Here is a 21,894-nt window from a genome sequence, read left to right as displayed (position 1 = left end):
AAGTGATTCTGCCTTTAATCTTTAAAACAACAGGAAGAAGCAATAAAGCAATATTTGTCTATTTGCTGTATGTTGTGGTGCACTGCTACTGGGGGGTGCAGTGGCACAGTGGGTTTGACCAGGACCCACTGTGTGGCAGGTCTGGGGTTTGAGCCCTCATTGGGGTGCCCTGTGGTGGACTAGTGTCCTGTCCAGGGTGTGTCCCCTCCCCCTCCAGCCTTGTACCCTGTGTTGCTGGGTTAGTCTCAGGTTCGCAGTGATCCCACTCAAGGCAAGCAGCTTGATACAGTGTGTGCACTGCTGCTGAATAGCACAGGAAAGTCATAGCTGTTCACTAGTCTGCCAAAGTTATGTTAGCTGAGCTAGCTATGCAATATTATAATGGGACTCTTGGGTGATTTTGAAACCGTTATACCCACAAGGGTCATCTTTACTAGGGCAGTCAAGGCTTCTGTCGCCTTCTGTTATCTGGAGTTCACCTATGCATATTATTGCAGCAGAGAACAACACCCCAGTCCACATATTTCAAACTGTTTAACTGAGTGTGTGGCATTCCATGGACAGAGACATGGTCTGCGGTCCAGTCGTGTCTCCTCCTGTTTGAAAAACATAGTACTATGATTCCACATCGCAAATCAGGTTGCTATTGACGGCACCCTGATCCAATGGCATTGAGCCTTGTCAGATTGACAGTACTCCAGCTCAATAGCACTGGGGGGCACTGGGGGGGGCAATCATATTTTGGAGGGGTGGTGTCACCCTGTGCCACCCCTTCAGACACTCCCTTGCCTTTTTTCAAATGTTTGCCTTGCCCTCCTCCAAAATAAGGCAGTGCCTTCAGTGGTACCATGGGCTTGCAAGTGTTGACTTCTCAGTTTTGTGACTGTTCACTGTGACTATTCAGTGTGTCTGTCCGTTGTGCTCTCTTGCTGCAGCACAAAGTCCAACAGTGGCCGACCCACTCCAGCAGGCCTATGCGGGGGTGCAGCATTACGCAGGTATGCTCACCCACTGTAACTCTCTGCTGATAAACACACACACACACACACACACACACACACACACACACACACACACAGCTTGGCCAAAAATCAAACAAGGGAACCACAGGGAGGCCCCTGCCCTCCAGAGAAACGCTGACTTCTTCTGCTGTCATATTTCTGTGCATCACACTTTGTTTTCCTTCTTCCTCGTTTACACACTTTTGTATCTGTTACTTTCCTTGCAAACTGATGCAGGTTATGCATCTTGCTCAAAACATGTAGATGTATTCTGAAAAATGATCCTGACATATTTTTGACAATTTAGCTAATAAATGATATACTACTATGCTAAACCAAAATAGCAGTTGTGGCCAAAAACACTGGCACCCTTGTACCTTTAACACTTAAGTCACAATTTTCACTAAACAGAAGGTTGAAATTTGGCCTCCACTATTTTTTATTGTACTATTAATATTACAAAACCTTTGTTTCTGATTCAGAATGTAATAAGTCCTTTCAAGTGAGAAAATAAAAAGAAATGGCATTGAAAAAATTATTGACATTTCATATTTGGTAGCACACTCTTTGGTCAAAATAACTGCAGTTAAATGTCCAGATCTAAATCCCACCGAAAACCCATGGAGAGACCTGCAAGCATCACTTGGGAGAAGGCACCCTGTCAAGTGTAGGGGAACTGGAGCATTTTGCACCAAAAAGAGTGGGTCTAACTGCCAGTACAGAGCTGCTGAAAGCTCATCGATAGTGAGCTATAGTGAGCACCTCATTGCAGTTATTTTGACCAAAGGCTGTGCTACCAAATACTGAGTCTTGGGTGTCAAGAACTGTCAGTGCCACTTCTTTTTATTTTCTGATTTAAAGGGGTATATTAATCCCCTGTGATGGACTGGCATCCTGTCAAGGGTGTATCCGCTTTGCCTTGCATCCAGTGAGTCTGGTATAGGCTGCAGACTGCAGCAACCCTGATCAGGACGAACAGTTAACGAAAGTGAGTGAGAGTTTAAGTTCTGAAACAAAAACAAAGGCTCTGTGGTATTAACAGGACTAAGGAATTATGGAGGCCAAATATTCATCCATCCGTTGTCAACAACTGCTTGTCCCAAGCGGGGTCGTGGCAAGCCGGAGCCTTACCTGGCAACACAAGGCGCAAGGTCGAAGGGGGGAGGGAACACACCCTGGACAGGATGCCAGTTTGCCGCAAGGCACCCCAAGCAGGGTTCGGACTCCAGATCCGCCACACAGCGGGCACTGGCTGAACCCCCCCACACCCCGCCCCCCTGAGACCAACAATTTTCAACCTTTTTAGAGAAAACTGTGCAAGGGTGTGTATATTTTTGCCCATGACTGTATGATTTATGCATTTTCAGAAAAGAAACCCCTGTACTGTGGTTATTTAGTGTGGAAAATGCATTTGCAATTTCATCTTGGTTTCCAGGATATATAGGGGTCATCACAATTGAAAATCCAGAGTGATGTGTTGCGTTGCAAGTGACACGAGCTGTCATGGTTTGGCTCATGAAACACTCCCACAGACACAGTCTCACTTTCTGATGTTTCAGGAGCATCTTCACTCTGCATGTTTAATTGAGCCTGTTTTTATTGTTGTGTAGTGAAATGGCCCATGGGAAAATGAAGCAGGCTTTACAGTGCAGTTAAGTTTGTTCACTGGCTCGGGGAATGGGAGGAGAGAGTGAGGCTCTGCGCTGTTGTGTGAAAGCGAACACAAGTGTGAAATTTGGAGTGTAATTTCCCCCTCCGCTCTCCCTCGCTACAGCAGCCTACCCAGCCGCCTATGCGCCAATCAGCCAAGCGTTTCCACAGCAACCAGCCATCATTCCCCAGCAACAAAGAGAAGGTAAACTAGGCCCCTCCCACTCAAGATAAAAGGTGATAATTGCAATGTTCCATTCTGATGCCCCATGCATTAAATTAGCAAAGAGAGATAGGCATGTGAGAAAGGTACACGTGGATTGGATTCTCTCAGTACTTTCAATGAAAGAGAAGGGTTTTTTTTTCTCTAAAAGATACTTCTAATGTTTAAAATTGACAGCAGATCAGTGCAGTGTAGATTTCAGCCAAAACTCTTGCTCACAGTCTATGGATTCCACAGTGAACCTCACCTAAACAAGATTTTTGCCAAAATCAGTTTGTGAAATTCAGTGATTTATTGGCTCTGTTGTGGTGGAATGTCATGCGGTTTTGTTTCATTACTCAGCTGTATGTCACACTAGCAAAAGGAAGAAAATAATAATTTAAAAGAAATTTTAAAAAAATGAATTGCTATTTTTTTAATGCCCAAGTTAAGAGCCAGAACCCAGGTATCAGAATTCTGTCACAGGGTCGTATGAGGGGGGTCTTGCATTGTGCATGAATATGTCTACAGCAGTGAAAAATCCTCATAAAAAGTGCATGAATTATTTATCAGCCTGATGGAGCTGGCATTACACTTTCACTGTTTCTCCTAAATCACTTCCATGTCTTTTTAAAGACTGTTATTCAGTAAGGTACTATACTTAATATCTTCCAAATGAAAACTGAAGAAACTGTGAGGGGCAGACTAATGACTGGATCACATGAATAGCGCTTTGCTTTGACTGCAGTCCAAGAAAGGAATTGGCACAAACGTGTTCCGGCCAAGACAGTGTCCTCAGATTCGCAGTGTAAGATCAGTATCCCTTGATGCACATCGGATGCTGTTAATCACATTGCTGGGGTAAATGGCATTAATCAGCATGTGGGAAAGCCCCCTGAAACAACCCCAAATGCAAAATCTCTTTACACCTTCATTCATAATAATAGAGCAATAGATTTTTTTTTTTTACTTGACAGATGCTTTAATGCATAAGAATTTACTCTGTGAACAGTTTCATCTTCTCCCCATTTGTAGAATACAAATTCAAGATCTTTCTGAAGTGCCTTTCTCAAACGTAAAATAGGAGGAGCCCTCCCACCCCCAGAACTTTCCTTAATTATTAGCATGTCATAATAAATTATTAACCATCTAGTGAGTGTAATAAACCTTCACAATCTTCTGGGTATTTTCAATGTTTGTGTAGAATGCACTTGTACCAAAAAAAAACCCAGAAGGGTCATGCACAGTGAGTACATGATGCTAAACCACACTCTTGTTATCCTGGCTTAATATACCTTTGTTTTGCTCTCGCACCCACTAATCCCTCATCCCCTGTGTTCCAGGACCAGAGGGCTGCAACCTTTTTATTTACCACCTTCCCCAGGAGTTTGGTGACGCTGAGCTCATGCAGATGTTCCTGCCTTTCGGCAACGTCATCTCTGCCAAAGTTTTTGTGGACCGGGCGACCAACCAGAGCAAATGTTTTGGTGAGTAAGAGATCCCTTCAGTCTGTCTGCACAAGAAAAAATCTGAAGTGGCTGCCCAGAGCCCATTCAGAAATTTGTAAATGTTCCTCCTAATTCAGTGGCCCATCAAGGACAGCTTACCACTGAGTTTTATAAACATTCATTTAGCAGGTACTTTTACCCCATGCAACATACAATGATTATTAGCTAGTGTTTATCTGACACTTTTGTCTAAGGAAAGTGTTCGATACACTGTATTAAAATCCCAACACTAATTCATCAATTCCATTCACAGTTTATGGGAAGATATGATGATGTAGTGGATGGAAGTGTTACTTTTGAATCTGAATGTTATGGGTTCAGATCTCACATACTGCTGTAATACCTTGAGCAAGGCACTTTCCCTAAATTGTTGTAGTACAGTTACCCAGCTGTATAAATGGGTAAATAATTGTAAGTAACTTAACATAGTAAGTTACTTTTGAGATAAGTATCAGCTAAATAAATAAGTGTAAATGTCAATTTACAGTAGAATAATGTAACATACATGTCCTTCCACACTCACTATGAATTATTGAGTCACCAGTTTGCCTGAAACATGTTTGCACTATGTGAGGAAACCAGAGCAACCGGAGGAAACCCATGCAAACACAGAGAACGTGTAAAGTCCGCAGAGACTGAGCCTGCTGTACTCACATCCAAAGTCACAGTCAAGCAGCCAACCACTGCACCATTACTTAGGCTATGATGATTTTCCTCCATCCATAGTACAAATATTGTGGAATGATTAAATTGCAAGTTAAACAATTAATGGAGAAGGTGCAATGCTTTTTCTTATTAGTAAAGGTTTAACCCATTAATCTAAGCACAGTTTGGGAGAACTTTCAAATGGTTTAGTTGGCAAACGTCAGTCTCCCGAACACTGACGGAATCATAAAGTTGAAGTCACAGTTTCAATAAAAGCTCTATAATTTAGAGATTATGACTGTAGCAGCACAGCTAGTTGGCATTGCTTCACCAAGGGTGGGAGCGAGTAATCTGCTATATCACGGCTGGTGGCTACCAAGCGATTTCATAGTTTTATTATGCGCCAGGGGTTCTTCATTTAGCAGTGGCAAAGAGTCAATTGTTCCTCCAATGAGCACTAAACTTTCCAATACAGCAAGCAGTATTTCACTCCTTGAGAAGAAAGAAAAAAATGTAAAATGGGTGTGAAATCAAGGACCATAGGTCTGCTGCAATTTGCATCATGGCAGGCAGAGACTTGTTTGTTGACAGGTGAGCAATATGTCCAAACCTCGTCCCAGCTACTACCCCACAATGAAGCTCCTGAGCAGATGTTTGCAGGATGCTGAATGGGAGGGATTTCCAAGGATTCCAACACATGACTGTTGACACACAGTGTGGAGTCTAAAAATGCATCTTCAGTGAAAACCTACCAATTTTTTTGTTATTTGGTTGTATGCATCAGTTCTGGCCAGTGTAAAAAAACTGGGGTAGAGTTTTGTTGTAGCCAAGGGTCTCCTCTTTAACAATGATCCCTTGAGAACTCTAGCAGTTCTGTGGCATCAAATTCCACACCTTCCACTAGGAAATGATTGAATGTGAGTCTTGTTTTAGTACTGGACTGATTTTAGTGGGGCAAAGAATTCCTCTGTGAGATAGAGATATTACGTTGTTGGTAAATGTATCTTCACAGTGTACATGGCATAAAGCTAAGAGCAGGTATCAGGAGTCACTCTGGTTTTGTATAGAACATGCCTTGGTTTTTAACCTTTTTTAATTATCGTTTGGGATCAAGGATGGATTACCCCTGGTTTCCTGCTTTTTAAATTACATTTCTGTCCACTTCGTCTTGTTCAGACTCAGACCTGAGCTATCAAATGACTTTCTCTGGATCTGGGAAGATGAATTTGTCTGAACTCTTGTTTTTCTTCTGTTGTACATGTGGCATTTGAGGGTTTAAACCTGCAAGCAGGAATCAGCTGAGGCTGCAGTGTTCGTGTCACTATCTCAGAAAACTCATCATAGTAGGAGTCCACCACGAAGTCAAGGCTGAGTCATGGTTTCCTCATCCACAAAATATGACAAATTCCAGTACCATTTTCTAAAGCCTTTTGTGCTTTTTTCATATGAAAATCACATATTGCTTATGACACTCTAAATATGTGTTCCCAGCATTTAATGTCAGCAAGCTGGTAGCATAGTTAGGTCCATTGCCTTTGGGCTCAAAGGTCACCTTTTTGATTCCCACCTATAGTTGTAGTATCCTTGAGCAAGGTACTTACCCTAAGTTGTTCCATTCAAATTACCCAGTTGTATAAATGGGTAAATAATTGTAAGTCGCTTTGGAGAGAAGCATCAGCTCAGTGAATAAATGTATGTAATTTCACATTTTAAAATGTCTGCAAATTTCAGCAAGGAAATCCTTCCAAAGAGACATTTGATTTGAAAAAGTTGGTAATGAATTGTGATCTGAAACCTGAAATTTAATTAATCCTTAGTGTTTATTCCCTCAGTGTGTGATATGAAATTACAAAGGAGGTGGAGCTACAAGGCTTTCCATTTTTGGTTGTATAAAGCATTTATCATGTTCTATTTGAAATCAATTAGTACTTGAAACAGTTAGTACGAATACATGTAGGAAGAGCACTGCACTTACTTTGTCTTTAGTTTGATGCCAACAGCTGTATTGCACTGAAAAAATTCCCATGCAGTGGGAGTACAGATCAAACCCCCAGCAGAGTGATGCCTGGGAGTGAAAAGAGAATCGCTTTCACGTGCAACAAATGTACATCTGTCAGTGTTGTTGTTTCACAGCTGACACCTACACAAACACAAATTTTGGAGCCTTTGAGCATAGCAGGTATTTTCTCATGGATGTTTTTTATGCAGGCTGTTTCTGGCATCCTGTCTTCAACCACAATAATCAAAGATTAACAGCTCCACAACACTACAATCACACTTCAACCACACTACACCTCTGAGGTTACACATTAACAGCTCAGCAGCACTATGACCATAGGTTAAGACAGATAGGTTAGAATTTTATAAGCCCCAAAGGAAACCGGCTACTGCACCATACATATAGCAACATATTGACAAAACAACAGTAATGTGACAAAGGCACTGGAATTGTAAGCTTTTAACTGAAATAACTGTAACCTTAACATTGTAAGTTGCTTTGGAAAGAATCAGCTAAATGAATAAATGTAAAATGTAAATTGGACAGGGGGGTGCGGCAGTGCAGCGGGCTTGGCTGGGTCCCACTGTCCGGCACGTTTGCGGTTTGAACCCTGCTTGGGGTGCCTTGCGACAGATTGGTGTCCCGCCCTGGGTGCGTGCCCTCTCCAAGCCTTGTACCGCCAAGCTAGGCTCCGGCTCGTCACAACCTCACTTGGGACAAGAGGTTTCAGGCTGTGTGTAAATTCCACTAAAGTAAATAAATTGTACTTTTAGGTAGTTACATTGCATTTATTCATTTAGCAGACACTTTTCTCCAAAGTGACGTGTATCCAATAGAAAATACAATTTCTGCATTACATGAGGAGAAAAAGAGACATAGCTGCAGACATGTGATTAAGCAGTTTCTTTCCACTATATGCACCAATGTTCATCACATGTGTAGCTGCATAAATCTTTATCAGACTGTCCACGATTCCTGATCACCTTCTTAGTATTTTTTTGTTTTTTGAGATACACAAAAATTTATTTACATTATAGGAGTAGCTGCGTAAAGGTTTATCTGGGCATGATCTTAAAATTAGGTTGCATGAACATTTACCCCTTACATGAACTTACAAGATCATGGGCAAAGTGAGTCTGGAAGAGATGACTTTTCAGACCCTTTTTAAATGTGGAGCAGTTCTGAGTGAGAGGGGAAGGACATTCCACCGCAGCTGAGCCAGAACCAAGAACCTCCATGCTTTGCTTTTCGTTTGTGGGACCACCAAGTAAGCAGATGTGGAAAAGTGAAGCAGTCTGGTTTGGATGTAGTGGTTGATCAAGTCTTGTAGATATCTGGGAGCAGTTCTATTAAATTACCGTCTACAGCACATTATACAGGAGGATGTAATGTGTTGCTTCAAAAATCCAGACGTTTTGTATTTTTGTATACTAATAGATGTAAATAATATTTTATTATTTAAAAAAATGTAAATAAATATGCACTTATGTCTATTTTCAGAAAAAAGCAATATAAGTGAAATAAGAATATATATATAAATAGATAAAGCCCACATGGACAATGAGCACTGCAAAACATGTGTGAACAAGAGCCTGCTTTGCAAACTTTGAGAGACTGAGGGACTGAGCCTGTGTCACGTGCTAGGTTTGCTGTGATTGACTGGCATTTAATGCAAACTGTGATAGGCCCACATCACCTACACATATGGCTCTTCTGAAGGTGTTTTTTGCAAATGTTTGTGTGCATCCACAGGTATGTTTGTATGTATATGTTAATAATAATAAAGAGTAGTTGAGACTGTTTAGTAGCAATTGATGAAGAGCTTGCAACCCTAATAGTAGTGGTCATTGAAACGGTACAGCTGGGCCAGTCTGTTGCTGAATATACTTCTCTTTTAGCTAGGATGGCATGCAAGGGGTTGCTGTCGTATGCATGTATAGGAGATTTTTTTGTCTTTCTCTGTGTGACTTCCTCCGGAAGAAGTCCTAGGACCAAGCCAGTCTTCCTGATGACTTTATTCAGACTGTTGGCATCACTTGTATACAAATCACAGAAGACCTCACCCACTACAACAGAGTTGTAGAACATCTGCAATAGTGACCTCAATATTCTAAAGGACCTGAGCCCCCTCAGAAAGTCGACATTAGCCTGTCCAGTACAGAGCTTCGGTGTTGCATATTCACCTCATCCTCTTTCCCCAGCGCATCCCCAGGAACTTGTAAGTCCCCACCACCACCACTTCTTCTTAATGAATAGCTACTGAACACAATGGAATGCTTGGCTTTGCATCATCATCTCTTTAGTCCTTCCAGTGTTGAACAGCAGTTGGTTCCTTTTGCAACACTCAACAAAGTCCTTCACTAGCCTCTGCTTTCATCCTCCTGCCTGCCCTATACAGTGTTGTGACACCCAAGGTTTTAAACAGAAACACAATGGATACATCTACCGTCATTAGATGTAGCTTTTCTTGCAGCACTCCCGACTGTATGGTGTTCCACTGGAGAAGTCAAAAATATGATGCTCGCATTGCTGATTGCCTTATTTGAGAGTGAGTAGGGTCTGTTTAGCTGGTAGATAGTATTTTCCTTTTCAACATGGCCCTGGTAGGCAAATTGGAGATGTACATTGAAGTCCTGACCAAGGATTTGAGGTGTAACAAGAACAGGCTTTGTAGAGTGATTATACTAATGTGATGTCATGAAAATATGAACACTGTGGTCATAGGTTAAAGGCACTGTGACTTCTCATTAACAACTCTATAGCATTATAAACAGTTTTGCAGCACAATGACTATAGGGTCAAAGCACTGAAATACAAAGATTTCAGAATAACAGCTCTAATGCGCTACAGTCATACTTTAACTACACTAAAATTCTGAGATTACACATCAATAGCATTACAGTTGCACATTTACAGCCCTGTAGCATTACAGTCATAGGTTTTGCAATGCTAAAACACTGAGATCATAGGTTAACAGCTCTTTGAGCACACATTAACAGCTCTACAGGCTTATAAGCAACAGGTAACTGTAGCACTATAATGATAGGTTAACAGTGCTATGGTGCTACAATTCCACATTAAAAGATCTGTAGCTCTATAATAATTATATTTACATTTGGCAGACACTTTTCTCCAAACTGAAATACAACTCAGAGTAAACAGAAGCACACTTCACCAACAGACAGACACAGATGAAAGACACATGATTGATGAGGCACAGTCAATAAGTCTAATATCACCGTTGTTGCCAGCATACATTAAGTGAATAGCTGTACACCAATCGGCCACAATATTAAAACCACTGAGAGGTGAAGTGAATAACATTGATTGTCTCGTTACAATGACACCTGTCAAGGAGTGGGATATATTAGGCAGCAAGTGAACAGTCAGTTCTTGAATTTTATGTGTTGGAAACAGGAAAAATGGGCAAGAGTAAGGGTTTGAGCGCCTTTGACACGGTCTAAATTGTGATGATTAGACAGCTGTGTCATAGTATGTCCAAAATGGCACGTCTTGTGGAGTGTTCTCGGTATGCAGTGATTAGCACCTACCAAAAGTGACCCAAGGAAGGACAACCGCTGAACCGGTGACAGGGTCATGGGCTCCCAAGACTCATTGATCCAAGTGCGGAGCGAAGGCTAGCCCGTCTGGTCCGATCCCAGAAAATAGCTTCTGTAGCACAAATTGCTGAAAAGCATAATGCTGACCATGATAGAAAGGTGTCAGAATACACAGTGCATCGCAACTTCCTGTGTATGGGGCTGCGTAGTCGCAGACTGGTCAGAGTGCCCATGAATGACCCCTGTTCAACGCCGAAAGCACCTACAATGGGCACGTGAGCGCCAGAACTGGACCGTGAAGCAATGGAAGAAGGTGGCGTTGTCTGATGAATTGCGTTTTCTCTTAAATCATGTGGATGGCCACGTGCATCGTTTACCTGGGGAAGAGATGGCAGCAGTATGCACTATCGGAAGAAATCAAGCTGGCGGAGGCAGTGTGATGCTCTGGGCAATGTTCTGCTGGGAAACCTTGGGTCCTGATATTCATGTGGCTGTTACTTTGACACGTACCTCCTACCCAAAGATTGTTGCAGCCCACATATACCCCTTCGTGGCAATTGTCATGCTGGGGACAAGCAGGCTGGAGACAGGTAAGTAGTGGACCCAACTGCAGGCTGGTTTTAATCGTTTAATGAGGTTTGTAGGACTGGACACAATCAAAGTCAGAGACGGGCGAAGGTCTTTCAAGGCGTGAACGTCGCAGCACATGCAGTCCGGAGTCAGTAGTCAAGGAGAACAGACGAGAGTCAAAAACCAGGAAGAAGGGAACAAGCAAGACGAAGACGCTGAGACTGCAAAACCACAAAGGTGTTTGCAAGAATCCACGTTGACGGGTGGACCTGGATCTCCTTTTCTTCGTGTCCTGTTAATTGAGCGCAGGTCTTGCTGCTCCGCTCGTTCCCGGGGGCATGACAGCAATAGTATTCCTTGATGGCAGTGGCCCTGCCACACTGCAAAACTTGTTCAAGAATGGTTTGAGGAACACAACAAAGAGTTTGAGGTGTTGATTTGGCCTTCAAATTCCCCAGATCTCAATCCAATCAAGCATATGTGGGACATGCTGGAAAAACAAGTCTGATTCATGGAGTCCCCACCTCACAATTTACAGGACTTAAATTATCTACTGCTAACATCTTAGTGCCAGATAGCACAGGATACTTTCAGGGGTCTTGTGGAGTCCATGGCTCGACGGGTCAGAGCTGTTTTGACGGCACAAGGGGAACCTAGACAGTATGAGGCAGGTTGTTTTAATGTTTTGGCTGATCAGTGTATATAGAATTTATTGGGACCAGTTTTATTTATTTTTTTAGCTACATTGTGAAGATTTATGGAGTAGATAGGAGATCAGGAGAGAAGTAGGTGTGAAAGATAAGTCTTTTGAGACTCTTCTTGAACAATGAGATGGATAAAGCAATTTTGAAGGAGAGAGGGAAGGAACTCATTCTAACACATCTAGGTTTGGGAATCTTCAGGTTTTTGATTTTGGACCTCTTGTATGTGGGACCACGATGTGGCCAGATAAGGAACAAAGTGGTCTGGTTGGAGTATAATCTGTGATGAGGTCCTGTAGGTATTGAGGAGCAGATCTACTGATGGTCTTGTAGACTACAACCAGAGTGTTGAATGTTAAACAGGCAGTTAAAGGGAGTCAAGGGATAAAGATGAGGAGATACATTGGAAGGCTTTGACTGGTAAAATAACTTGTGATGCAGCATTCTGTGTCAGCCGGAGAGGCTTCTGATCAAAACGTTGTACATGGGCGGATTCTGCAGCTTTTATGGGTTTCATTTCTTGAGCACACTGTTACTGCTTGGCTCTTAAATGATGACGCAGATGAAATGAGTGAACTATCCAGTTTGACAAAGAGTTCCCTGCAAGTGAACAGATCAGCTGGAAGGTGAAGGGTCTCAGTGTTGAAGAAGTTGAGCTGCAGCTGGTGATCACTCATCGAACCAGAGGTGTCAGAGAGACAAGCAGTAACACTTCAGGCTACGTCTGTAACAGCAAGATGGAAAAAAGAAGAAAAACTGGATATCATCAGCATAGCAGTAATAGGAGAACCTGCAATCACAAAGCCGAGGGAAGTAGTATAGATGGACAAGAGTGAAAGACCCAGCAGTGAGCCCTGGGGAACACCAGGTGAATAATAGATTAACAGCAATACGTTATTCTGATTATATGCTTACAGCTAGAAAGTACTATACTATAAATACATATCAAGAACACTAGTGAAAAGTTGTACAGCCTTATGATAAGAAGTGCCGGAAGTGTTTATAAGGTACAAAATAGTTAAGTATACATACAGTAAGCTGGAAGGGTAATAATTTCATTTACTTACATCTCCAGAAGTACCAGACAGAATGTGATCAACATCACTGTAGTCACTTTCATTTGCGCCGTTGCCACCTCATGTTTCAGTGGCCGATGAATATGAAAGGCGGGGTTTTCTTTAATTTAGTAAACAATAAACTTCTTTATTTCGCTTTATTATTTATTAAGCCTAATAAATTTCTTTATTTAACAGGAACATCTGATAGCATAGTGGCTAGAGTTGCCTTTGGATCTAAAGGTTGCAGGTTTGATCTCCACCTCCAGCTGTAGTGCCCTTGAGCAAGGTACTTACCCTAAATTGCTCCAGTACAATTACCCAGCTGTGTAAATGGGTAAATAATTATAAGCTTGTAATAATTGTAACCTTAACATTGTAAATTGCTTCGGAGAAAGGTGTCAGCTAAACGAATAAATGTAATTTAGATGGGTGTGGGATGGGTGCTATTTGACAGTTGCCCAGCTACCTGGCTTGTTAAAGCACAGGCCTTACTGTCATATGCCACACAACACCTTGCCTTCTTCCCAAAACTAAACTGAACCCATGGCAGCTGAGCCCTATGCCCCAGGGAACAGCCCAAGCCAGAGAGAACTGAGAGCACTGATTGATGACACTGTTGCCCAAAATTTTCTAAAATTAAAAAATTTAGATTGTTTTGCTGAGTAAGCACTTTTATCTAGATAACTTAGTTTTACTCTACAAGTTGTAATGCATAGATATCAGGAACATACATACATACATAAATAAAGTAATTTATGATGGTGCATATTATTACTGAGACCATTCATATTTAAGACCTTACTTGTTCTCTTTGCCATTAAATTTCAGATGTGAGTTTTTAACAGCAGTAGCACATTTATTTATGTTTCTGATATATGAATTTATAAGGCTTTACAAGGTGATTTTTGTATTGTTAGTACTGATATCATTATGACTCCTGGGTACTTGCACATTTCTTGGGTTACTTCCTGGATGGATGTCAGTATATATCTCTTATTCACTCTCATTCCCAGGCTTTGTGAGTTTTGACAACCCGTCCAGTGCCCAAGCTGCCATCCAAGCCATGAATGGCTTCCAGATCGGCATGAAGAGGCTGAAGGTGCAGCTCAAGCGGCCGAAGGATGCCAACCGGCCTTACTGACACTGCTGCCATCCGCACCAGGTAAGGACAGCCATCGGCTAGAGCCCAGAGTGTTGGGAAAAGACTCCATGGTCAAGGTGGTGCAGAACCAATTTATTTACAGGTAACAAATGGGGTCTGAGAAACATAGGCTTTGAACCAGTAATTAAGATTTTTAAATTGCACCATATAATCACAGCAATGCAGCAAAGTCCATTTGATGGTTTTTACAGTGATGATAATGACTGCTTGTCTGGTGAAGGTGGGCTTGGAACCAAGAAACTAAGTTTTGACCTTAAAGACAACTTTTCATAAGTTTAGATGTGTTCCTTTCTGGTATGCCATATTACATTTTGAAGTTGTAATACAGTTTTGGCTTTTATTAAGTAAGCAATTTTTATCACACTTCCAGCTAGTACAGTGCAAATTCTTCCATAAACAAACTGTCTTTTAGAGGGATTATGAAATGAAAGATTGTGCAAAGTGATAATTGAAGGCTTTTATGATAGTTTAATACAGCACTGCAGAATTGTAATGTTATCATATATTGAGCAATGGCCACAATAAAGAAAACAGATCGATACTACAAATAATTTGATGGTCCTGAAAGGTATAATAACCTTAAAGAAATTAGATCTACATGGTTGTGTATAATGACATGATATTGAAAGCGATAATTTCAGAACAAACTAGTCAATGCAATGACTGAAATTGTGACATTGAAAAGTATAATAATCTAGAAAAAAGTAGGTCAATAGCACTGTGGCTGATAATAATATGAAGATTTAAAAAAAATGACAATAATGATAACTGAAAAAATGTCCAAAAGAGCTCACTTGAAATGCTGAAAGGGTTGGAATGGCTGTCGGAGCTGCGCCCGCAGGAGGGCCCATTGGGAGTGTAATGAAAGCGCCGAGGATGGGGAATCGTTTTGACGCACCCAGCATGGGTCTGACATTTCGAACTGAGACACCCATCTCACAGAAGAGTGGACTGACTGCAGAGTCTCTGCCTGGTCTGCCCCCCCCACCTGTCCCTTTAACCCACCCCCAACATCTCCGATCCTGATATTGCCTTTGCAGTGTTTCTTTCAAGACTCCGCTGTCTGTCTAAGAGCGTTTCCAGTGTAAGTCTTCATTCCACTCTATTCAGTGTAGTCTTGTCTTCTGGTCTCTCAGTCTCTTCTTTGTTCATCTGTTTTTCTCATTATCTGTCTTTTCATCCAGCATTGCAAATGACCAGGAAGATGAAAAACATATTATAAGCCCAGGAGTGACACTGTACTCAGGAGAAGTAAATCTTTTAACTAGACTATTTCCAATAAGATTTTTTTTTTTTTTTTTTTTTTTGAACTGGAAAGTGTATAAGTATTACACTTTAATGCATGGTCACCTACTCTTTTGTATGTCCCTGATACAAGTCCACAGACAACTTCTATTGTTGACACAGACCTCATGGTTTCACCTCGATTTATCTTATCATACCTATTTTACTAGTCCAATAAACTCCAAATTAGAAAATCCATACAAAATCTGTCTTCAGCTCTGTAATTTAAGCCAACAGAAGAATACTGATGGGCCTTTGGGGTTTCTGTAAACATTTTGTCTGGGACTGGAAATTAATAATTAAAAAATCATAAGCCTTTAGTAACTTTCTCATGTAAAGTAATACCTTTCAACAATGTTTATAAGTAAAGTCAGCATACTTTAATGATAATTTGGCAACAGGTGTTGACTGATTTCTTCTCTTCATATGGCTAGTCTGCAAAATTAGTTTTGTTTATATACTGTATGAGCAGCTTTCTGTTTCTGTTGGCCCATCAACACCATAGTTAAACGGAGACCCCAGGTAATCACTGCATTTGTGTCCCAAGAGATTTAGAAATATTGCACTAAGTATCTCTTTCTGTGGCTGAAAAGCTTTTATTTTGAATTTTATTCTGTTATTTTACTGTTGAAAAGTAAAGGGCTGATTTCCTCCTCTTTCCCCAATCTAGATATGGCTGGGTTTTATTATTCCCTGATTCTATATAGCAGAGTTGTCCAGCTTTACTTGACCTGGTGAGGGTGGGTGTTGAAGGGCTCCAGGGTTTGGGACGGTCAAAAATAAAAGAAATTGCACTGCATTTTTTTCTTTTGCACCCAACCAACCTGCACACCTGGAAGGGCCAATCATAGCTCAAGATGGCCTTCCGTTGTCTAGCCACTCTACCGGTCACAGGGGGACAAACTCTCAGACCTGTAAGTTCACCCCATGGTGTCATTTTATATTGGATGACGTCATGTGACAGGACTGTGACTACGTTGCATGACATGGCGTCAGTTCGTATCTATATATGTATATATTTCTTACATATAAATTTCCCTATCTATTTTTAATAGTTTGTGCCGTGCCTTTTATATATGCCTTTTTAATAGTGGCTAGCTGTTGTAAGTACATAAAGTGCTAATTGGTTGGTCGATGATTATCGAACGTGAACTTTGACCCTTTTTTTTTTGCTGTGGTAATGTGAATGTGTATTTTGAAATTATTATTTTTTTCTGTTTAGTGTGCATAGATACTGTATATTGTGTTCTTCTCTTCTGTATACACCCACATAGCTTTTCTGCCCAGTATGATTCGTACTTCAGATATTGTTTGTGTAAGATGCTCGCTTTTCTTATATCAACAATGAGATTTATTGCAGAAAAAGGACCTTTTCTCCAATTATCCACTTCCATTCTCTCGCTACAGGATGACCTCTTGTTTGTGGAGGCAGAACATGTCGGAGTGGACTACTGTAGCTAGACTTCACACGCAGAATGAATGCAAATATTTACATTGTGCTCCTCTTGGCAATTTAACCACATTTGAAGTGCTTCCCTGTGATGGCTTTGTTTGTTTAACACAGAGACCAGATCCTATTTATTTGTGAAGATGTTTACCACTTATGCTGTGGCTACAGGCTTTCTGCGGTGCGTCGACCGACTCGCACGGCAGTAATAATCCAATCCCACATCTGCAATTACAATTCAACACCCACATCAAATTGATGGCTGCTGCCTCCGTTTTGTTGCATTAGGCAGATTGATCTCCTCTGGAACAGGACATATCCTTCATACGGAATAATCTCGTTCCCTGTGAATGATATTTTTTTTCGGTTGGCGTTACAAATTTCAGCCAGGCTGCTTTAGTGAGGGGTCAAATAGTCATTTACTGCCCTTTATGCGCTGCGTTATACTGACATGCTTTTTCATCTGCTTGCTGCATGAAATATCAGGAAGGGGAGTAGGGTTCAGAGGAGCATTGACTCTACACAAACTCCCTACTAGCCAGCTTGTGTCCATTCAGTTGTGAAAAAGGTCCTTTTTGTGCAAGTAACACTTTTTCTTCTGTTTCCACTGGCCAACCCTGATGAGACCACTGCCAGCTCATTGAAGTCTATCCGATTTTTCTAAAGCCCCTTGAGCAACACTTTGGGGGGCATGGACATGTGGAATTGTGGGGGTTCTTTGGTAACCTGTCCATTGGGGTTCGCCTATCTTCTATTTGTCTTCCTGGTCTTGGTCTGCCATATAGACCCCATTCAGCTGGTGGCCCAGAATTCCTTGCACGGCGCATGTCCTGCCACAGCCACCAAGCATGCACACTCGGGGTCTCTGTATATTGATATATTGTATATTAGAGAGCTTTCATTCTACTCATCTGGTACTGATGGTTTCAAAGTCACTGTTCTCTTTTTCAGTTTCATTCCTTAAGCCTTTCTGGAATTCTCTCCGAATATGGACGTTGTTAAGCAGGGCGTGTGTTGCTTAGTGTTTCACAGATAACATCTTCAGTTGTTTCGTGGCCCTTTCTGCCCATTGCAGTAAGAGCAAGTCTGTGGGTCATGAGACAAGATGGAGCCAAAGCATATGCAGTGTGTGTGCAGGGCTTTAATAGCTCTTCAAATCTCTTTATATAAAGTTCATAGGAAAACATTATACTCACACTGATTAAGAATATTCAGATCCTTTACCAAGAAAGTATAGGAAAAAAACTGCAGAAAATTGAACTTTTTGGCAGTAAGTAGAAAAGTCATTACCTTGCTTTAATTGCAGTGCCATGTAAACGTCTCCATGTTTATCTGTATTGTTATTATTATTATTATTATTATTATTATTATTTTTATTACTGCTTCTTTTGCTTTGAATCCACCTTGTGTGATACCACCTGTCTTCTGTGTCCCTTCTCTTCCCCATGTTTCCCTGGCAAACTGAATAGACTCAGGCACTGACAGGAGAAGAGTTGAATTCATTTCCTAGCCCAGCCCACACAGCCACGTCCCTTTTAGTGCCTTCCCGGTGTTTTTGACATATACATACACATTCTCTGCAGAAGGCTCACTCACCTAGTTTCTTTCTGTGTGCCGGACTTCTCTTTGAGCCATGAATGTGTGCTTTTGTGTGTGTGTGTGTGTGTGTGTGTGTGTGTGTGTGTGTGTGTGTGTGTGTGTGTGTGTGTGTTTGGCAGGAACCTGCCGTGGTCTGATAACATCCCCTCTGTCTCTTTCAGGATGAAGGGCCCCAGAACCTTATTTCCACAAGTGCAGTATAAGTACAAAGACTTCTCGCTCTGCTACATATCACGAATGAACGCTGGTCCCTTGGTTATTCAGGAAAGGAACGGAGGAATTGAGAAACCGGGAAAAGGAACCAGGCTTTTCTTTTTTCCTACCTGATTTTTGCTTTTTTTTCCCTCTTTGTCCCCATCCCTGTTTTCTGCTTTGGCGTGTATGGAGGAGAGGTTTGCCGAGGATGAGGACGTTCTGCTGCTGTTTTTCAAAACTGGATGGAACACCGTGAAACATGCATTGTGCTCATGGCATGCCTATTGATGCACTCACGCATATACACACATGCAGATATGTACACTTATACACACACACACACACACACATACACACATACACATACACGCACACATGCACACACACTCCAGCCGGCTGGCTTTTTGGTTTTTGTGCCTACACAGGTATTTGAGAGCCCTGGCTGCAGGATTAGCAGGGCAAGTTTTGGAAAAAATGGACATAGAAGAGGAGAATCCAGGATTATTTACACGCATCATTCCTTAGAAAATAGGGACCAAAGGACTAAATGCTTTTTAAAAGAATATATATAAAATATATATATATTTAAAAAACTGTCTTACCTTGTAGCTGGAAGTATTAAAACTTAATAGTAGCTAGAAGATATACATCATTAAATCAGTATCCAGTGGCCTAAATATGGATTAAAGAAAAAAGATACATAAAAAGTAAGAAAAAAAAATGTAATGTACAATAGGGGGCCGAGAGATAAAAATGATTTGTTCTGGTAGCGACTTGCTGTAACCGATAGTTTAGCACAGTAGACTAGAAGAGTAGATTTGCAAATTTCTGGCTTTTTTTTGTTTTAAGAAAAAAGTCTCGAACTTGTGAATGAAGGTGGGGCAGGAGGTGGGGACATTCAGTGACCTTTTCCACTGTCCCTACAAGAGCTGTGTCTCTGCACAGGACGTAAAGTTTGGCCACTGGATACCATGTTCATCCCGATGTTCATTTCACTGCAGCTTTCCGCCTGACAGCTACCGAGAGGACAAACGGGAGAAGGAGCAAGATCTCAAGCGGCCGGTGCGCAGAACTCGGCGGCTTCCCACATAGCTTTGTGTTCAAGTGACAATCTATCGAGAAGACCAAGTGAAAATGGCATGGTGTTCTTTTCCTTCTTTTTTAACGCTTTCTTTTTTTACTACGACAGGGAACGTGCTGTCATGAAATGTATTTAAAAAAAAAGAACAGATTTTGCAAAGGAGTTCGTGGACAATGAGGAGAGAAGTGTGAGTGTAGGAGTGACTCGATAGCTACTGCAACTGCCAAACGAGGGGACTCTGGACATGGATCAAAACAGCTTGGCTGGCACCGTGTTTCCCGTCACATTCCCCAGCTACGCAAGGTGAAAGCAGAATGTCTGCGCCGCTGAAACGGAATGGGACTTTGGCCGAGCTGTTTGGGCTCCAGAGCACTGCTCTGAGACTGAGCTCTGCAAAATAAATGCATATCTGCTGTAGGTGTGAATGCGATGCGTCATCAAACCAACTGCAAAAATGCCTACGTTGACCTCTGTCTGTCAGACGATGGACTGAGAGAACCTAAACAATGGCTGTAGGTGACAAAGAAATGACTGACAGCCTTTAGTACTAATATCGCTTTGTCATTATATTATAGGAAATGGGGGCCAGAATATGTTCCCTGACCAGCTTTCCTCACATTTTCTATAATGAGCCTGTGGACCGACCTTCTCTCACTGCATGATGCAGATATAACTCCAGCCTTCTGTAAATCTAGGCCATTCCAAAGCTGAGGGGCAGGCAACAGCTCTACTCTGCCATATATCTATCACAAACAGTGGTCGCCAGCCAACATAGGCGTTGTCTTTCGTAGCAGCCTGGTAACATTGCATTGACATTACATAAATGTGACAATGATATGTGCTAGCTGGACCAATCCTTAAAATGATTGTCTTAATTAATTTATTATTTTCTTATTATTTATTGTTTTATTTATTTATTTTTTTCACCTAAGGGAGTCCTGTCTGACCTTTTCCTGATGTTAAATACAGACTCTCAGTTGCCAAACTGACATTTTGTTCACGTTACATTGGCAGGAACGTAAACGTCTCTCTTGCTTTGGAAAGCTTTCCATGGTTCACAACGCTTTACCGATTTCCCAGCCCAACACCAGCACGGTTGGGTCCCCCCAGGGGCAGGTATGGCCTACTGCTGCAGGGATAGGCCAGAGCTGCAGTGTAGATGTGCACTGGATAAAGCCACAGTAGAGGGGAAGGAGGGAGGATAAGCAGATGTCAACATCCCAGCCCACGCTATCCTCCGACTCCCAAACCCTCTGTGTGTACTGTGGCCATCCCCTACATTTTGTGATGTGTACCACCCACACAACCCTGGGACCGATTCTTGACGGGCACGAGTCCCTGAGTTGCTTTCCCAAACATCTCCATCACAATAAAAGTTCACTGCCAGGACCATGTGTAGGGCCCACCGCCAACCAAGTTGCCCTGCCCTGTTGACTTCTGGGAATTGTCTCTCTAGAGCTGAACAGACGCGTTCCTGACTGCCGCAACACTGCCAGAGAGTACTGGCCTGCACTCAAGCACGTGAAGTACATCATGGCTACCTTGCTCCTAGAGAATGCGCTGCCACTTTTCTCCTGCTAGAGGTTTTAAAAAAGTTATTATGCCTAATTGTATATTATGTGCTATATTTACATCTATCTCTGATCATGGCTACCAGCAGTGCTGATATTCATAAGCTAGGCTGTCTGGTACCTCATCCTGGAACAGTGCTTCAAAATTTGCTAGAGGTCAGGGTTCAATGGCTCATGTAGCCTTTTTAATCAAATATCTGTCCTTTTTCAAAAACGAATTCCTAGCGGGTAATTTCTTCCGCTTTGTCACGCTTGCCACCTGTCCCCTCCCATCTCCACGAAACATTTTCGTAAAGCCATAATTACATACTTTGGGAAATTGTGAAATCAACCATTCTTTTTTTACATGAGTATAATTATAATCAATGTGTCAGTGCTTCAGGCTGATGCAGCTTACGAGTAACAGCAAGAGGGTTTGACTGAATTGCCACCCGATTCCTTGGCTATGCTGACATGTCCACAAATTTCTGATAATTCCTGAGGAATAGGAATTATTGATGCCAGCTTTGTATGTATGTGAGTGCATTCTATATATATAGAGTCTGCATCTATATATATAAAAGCAGCCTTATTTGCACACTCAGCCTCATGCAGACGCCAGTGTTTTGAAAATGAAGCGGATGCATCTGGGTGACTTGTCGACAGTGATTATGGGGTGAAA

At 41.8% G+C, this 21,894-nt stretch overlaps 1 protein-coding gene across 6 annotated transcripts in view; it reads left to right on the top strand.

Moving 5' to 3' along the window:
* Positions 1 to 20,501, top strand: part of celf6 (CUGBP Elav-like family member 6) — a 117,414-nt gene extending 96,913 nt beyond the window's left edge. For 4 of the 6 annotated variants that reach the window (XM_029252047.1, XM_018745254.1, XM_018745257.2 and 1 more), the window contains exons 9-13: positions 936 to 998; positions 2,776 to 2,856; positions 4,197 to 4,340; positions 13,908 to 14,056; positions 18,548 to 20,499. In XM_029252047.1, coding sequence (XP_029107880.1) covers positions 936 to 998; positions 2,776 to 2,856; positions 4,197 to 4,340; positions 13,908 to 14,035 — 416 coding nt within the window. In that variant the 3' untranslated portion in view covers positions 14,036 to 14,056; positions 18,548 to 20,499. Of the gene's footprint in view, positions 1 to 935; positions 999 to 2,775; positions 2,857 to 4,196; positions 4,341 to 13,907; positions 14,057 to 18,547 lie in introns of all 6 variants that reach the window. The other 2 variants (XM_018745255.2, XM_018745258.2) reach the window with 2 other exon arrangements.
* Positions 20,502 to 21,894: the final 1,393 nt, after the last annotated feature.

Source organism: Scleropages formosus, chromosome 5, assembly GCF_900964775.1.
Source record: "Scleropages formosus chromosome 5, fSclFor1.1, whole genome shotgun sequence".
Taxonomy (NCBI): Eukaryota; Metazoa; Chordata; class Actinopteri; order Osteoglossiformes; family Osteoglossidae; genus Scleropages; species Scleropages formosus.
Note: the sequence above shows the minus strand (reverse complement) of the source record. Positions and strands in the feature narration are given on the sequence as shown.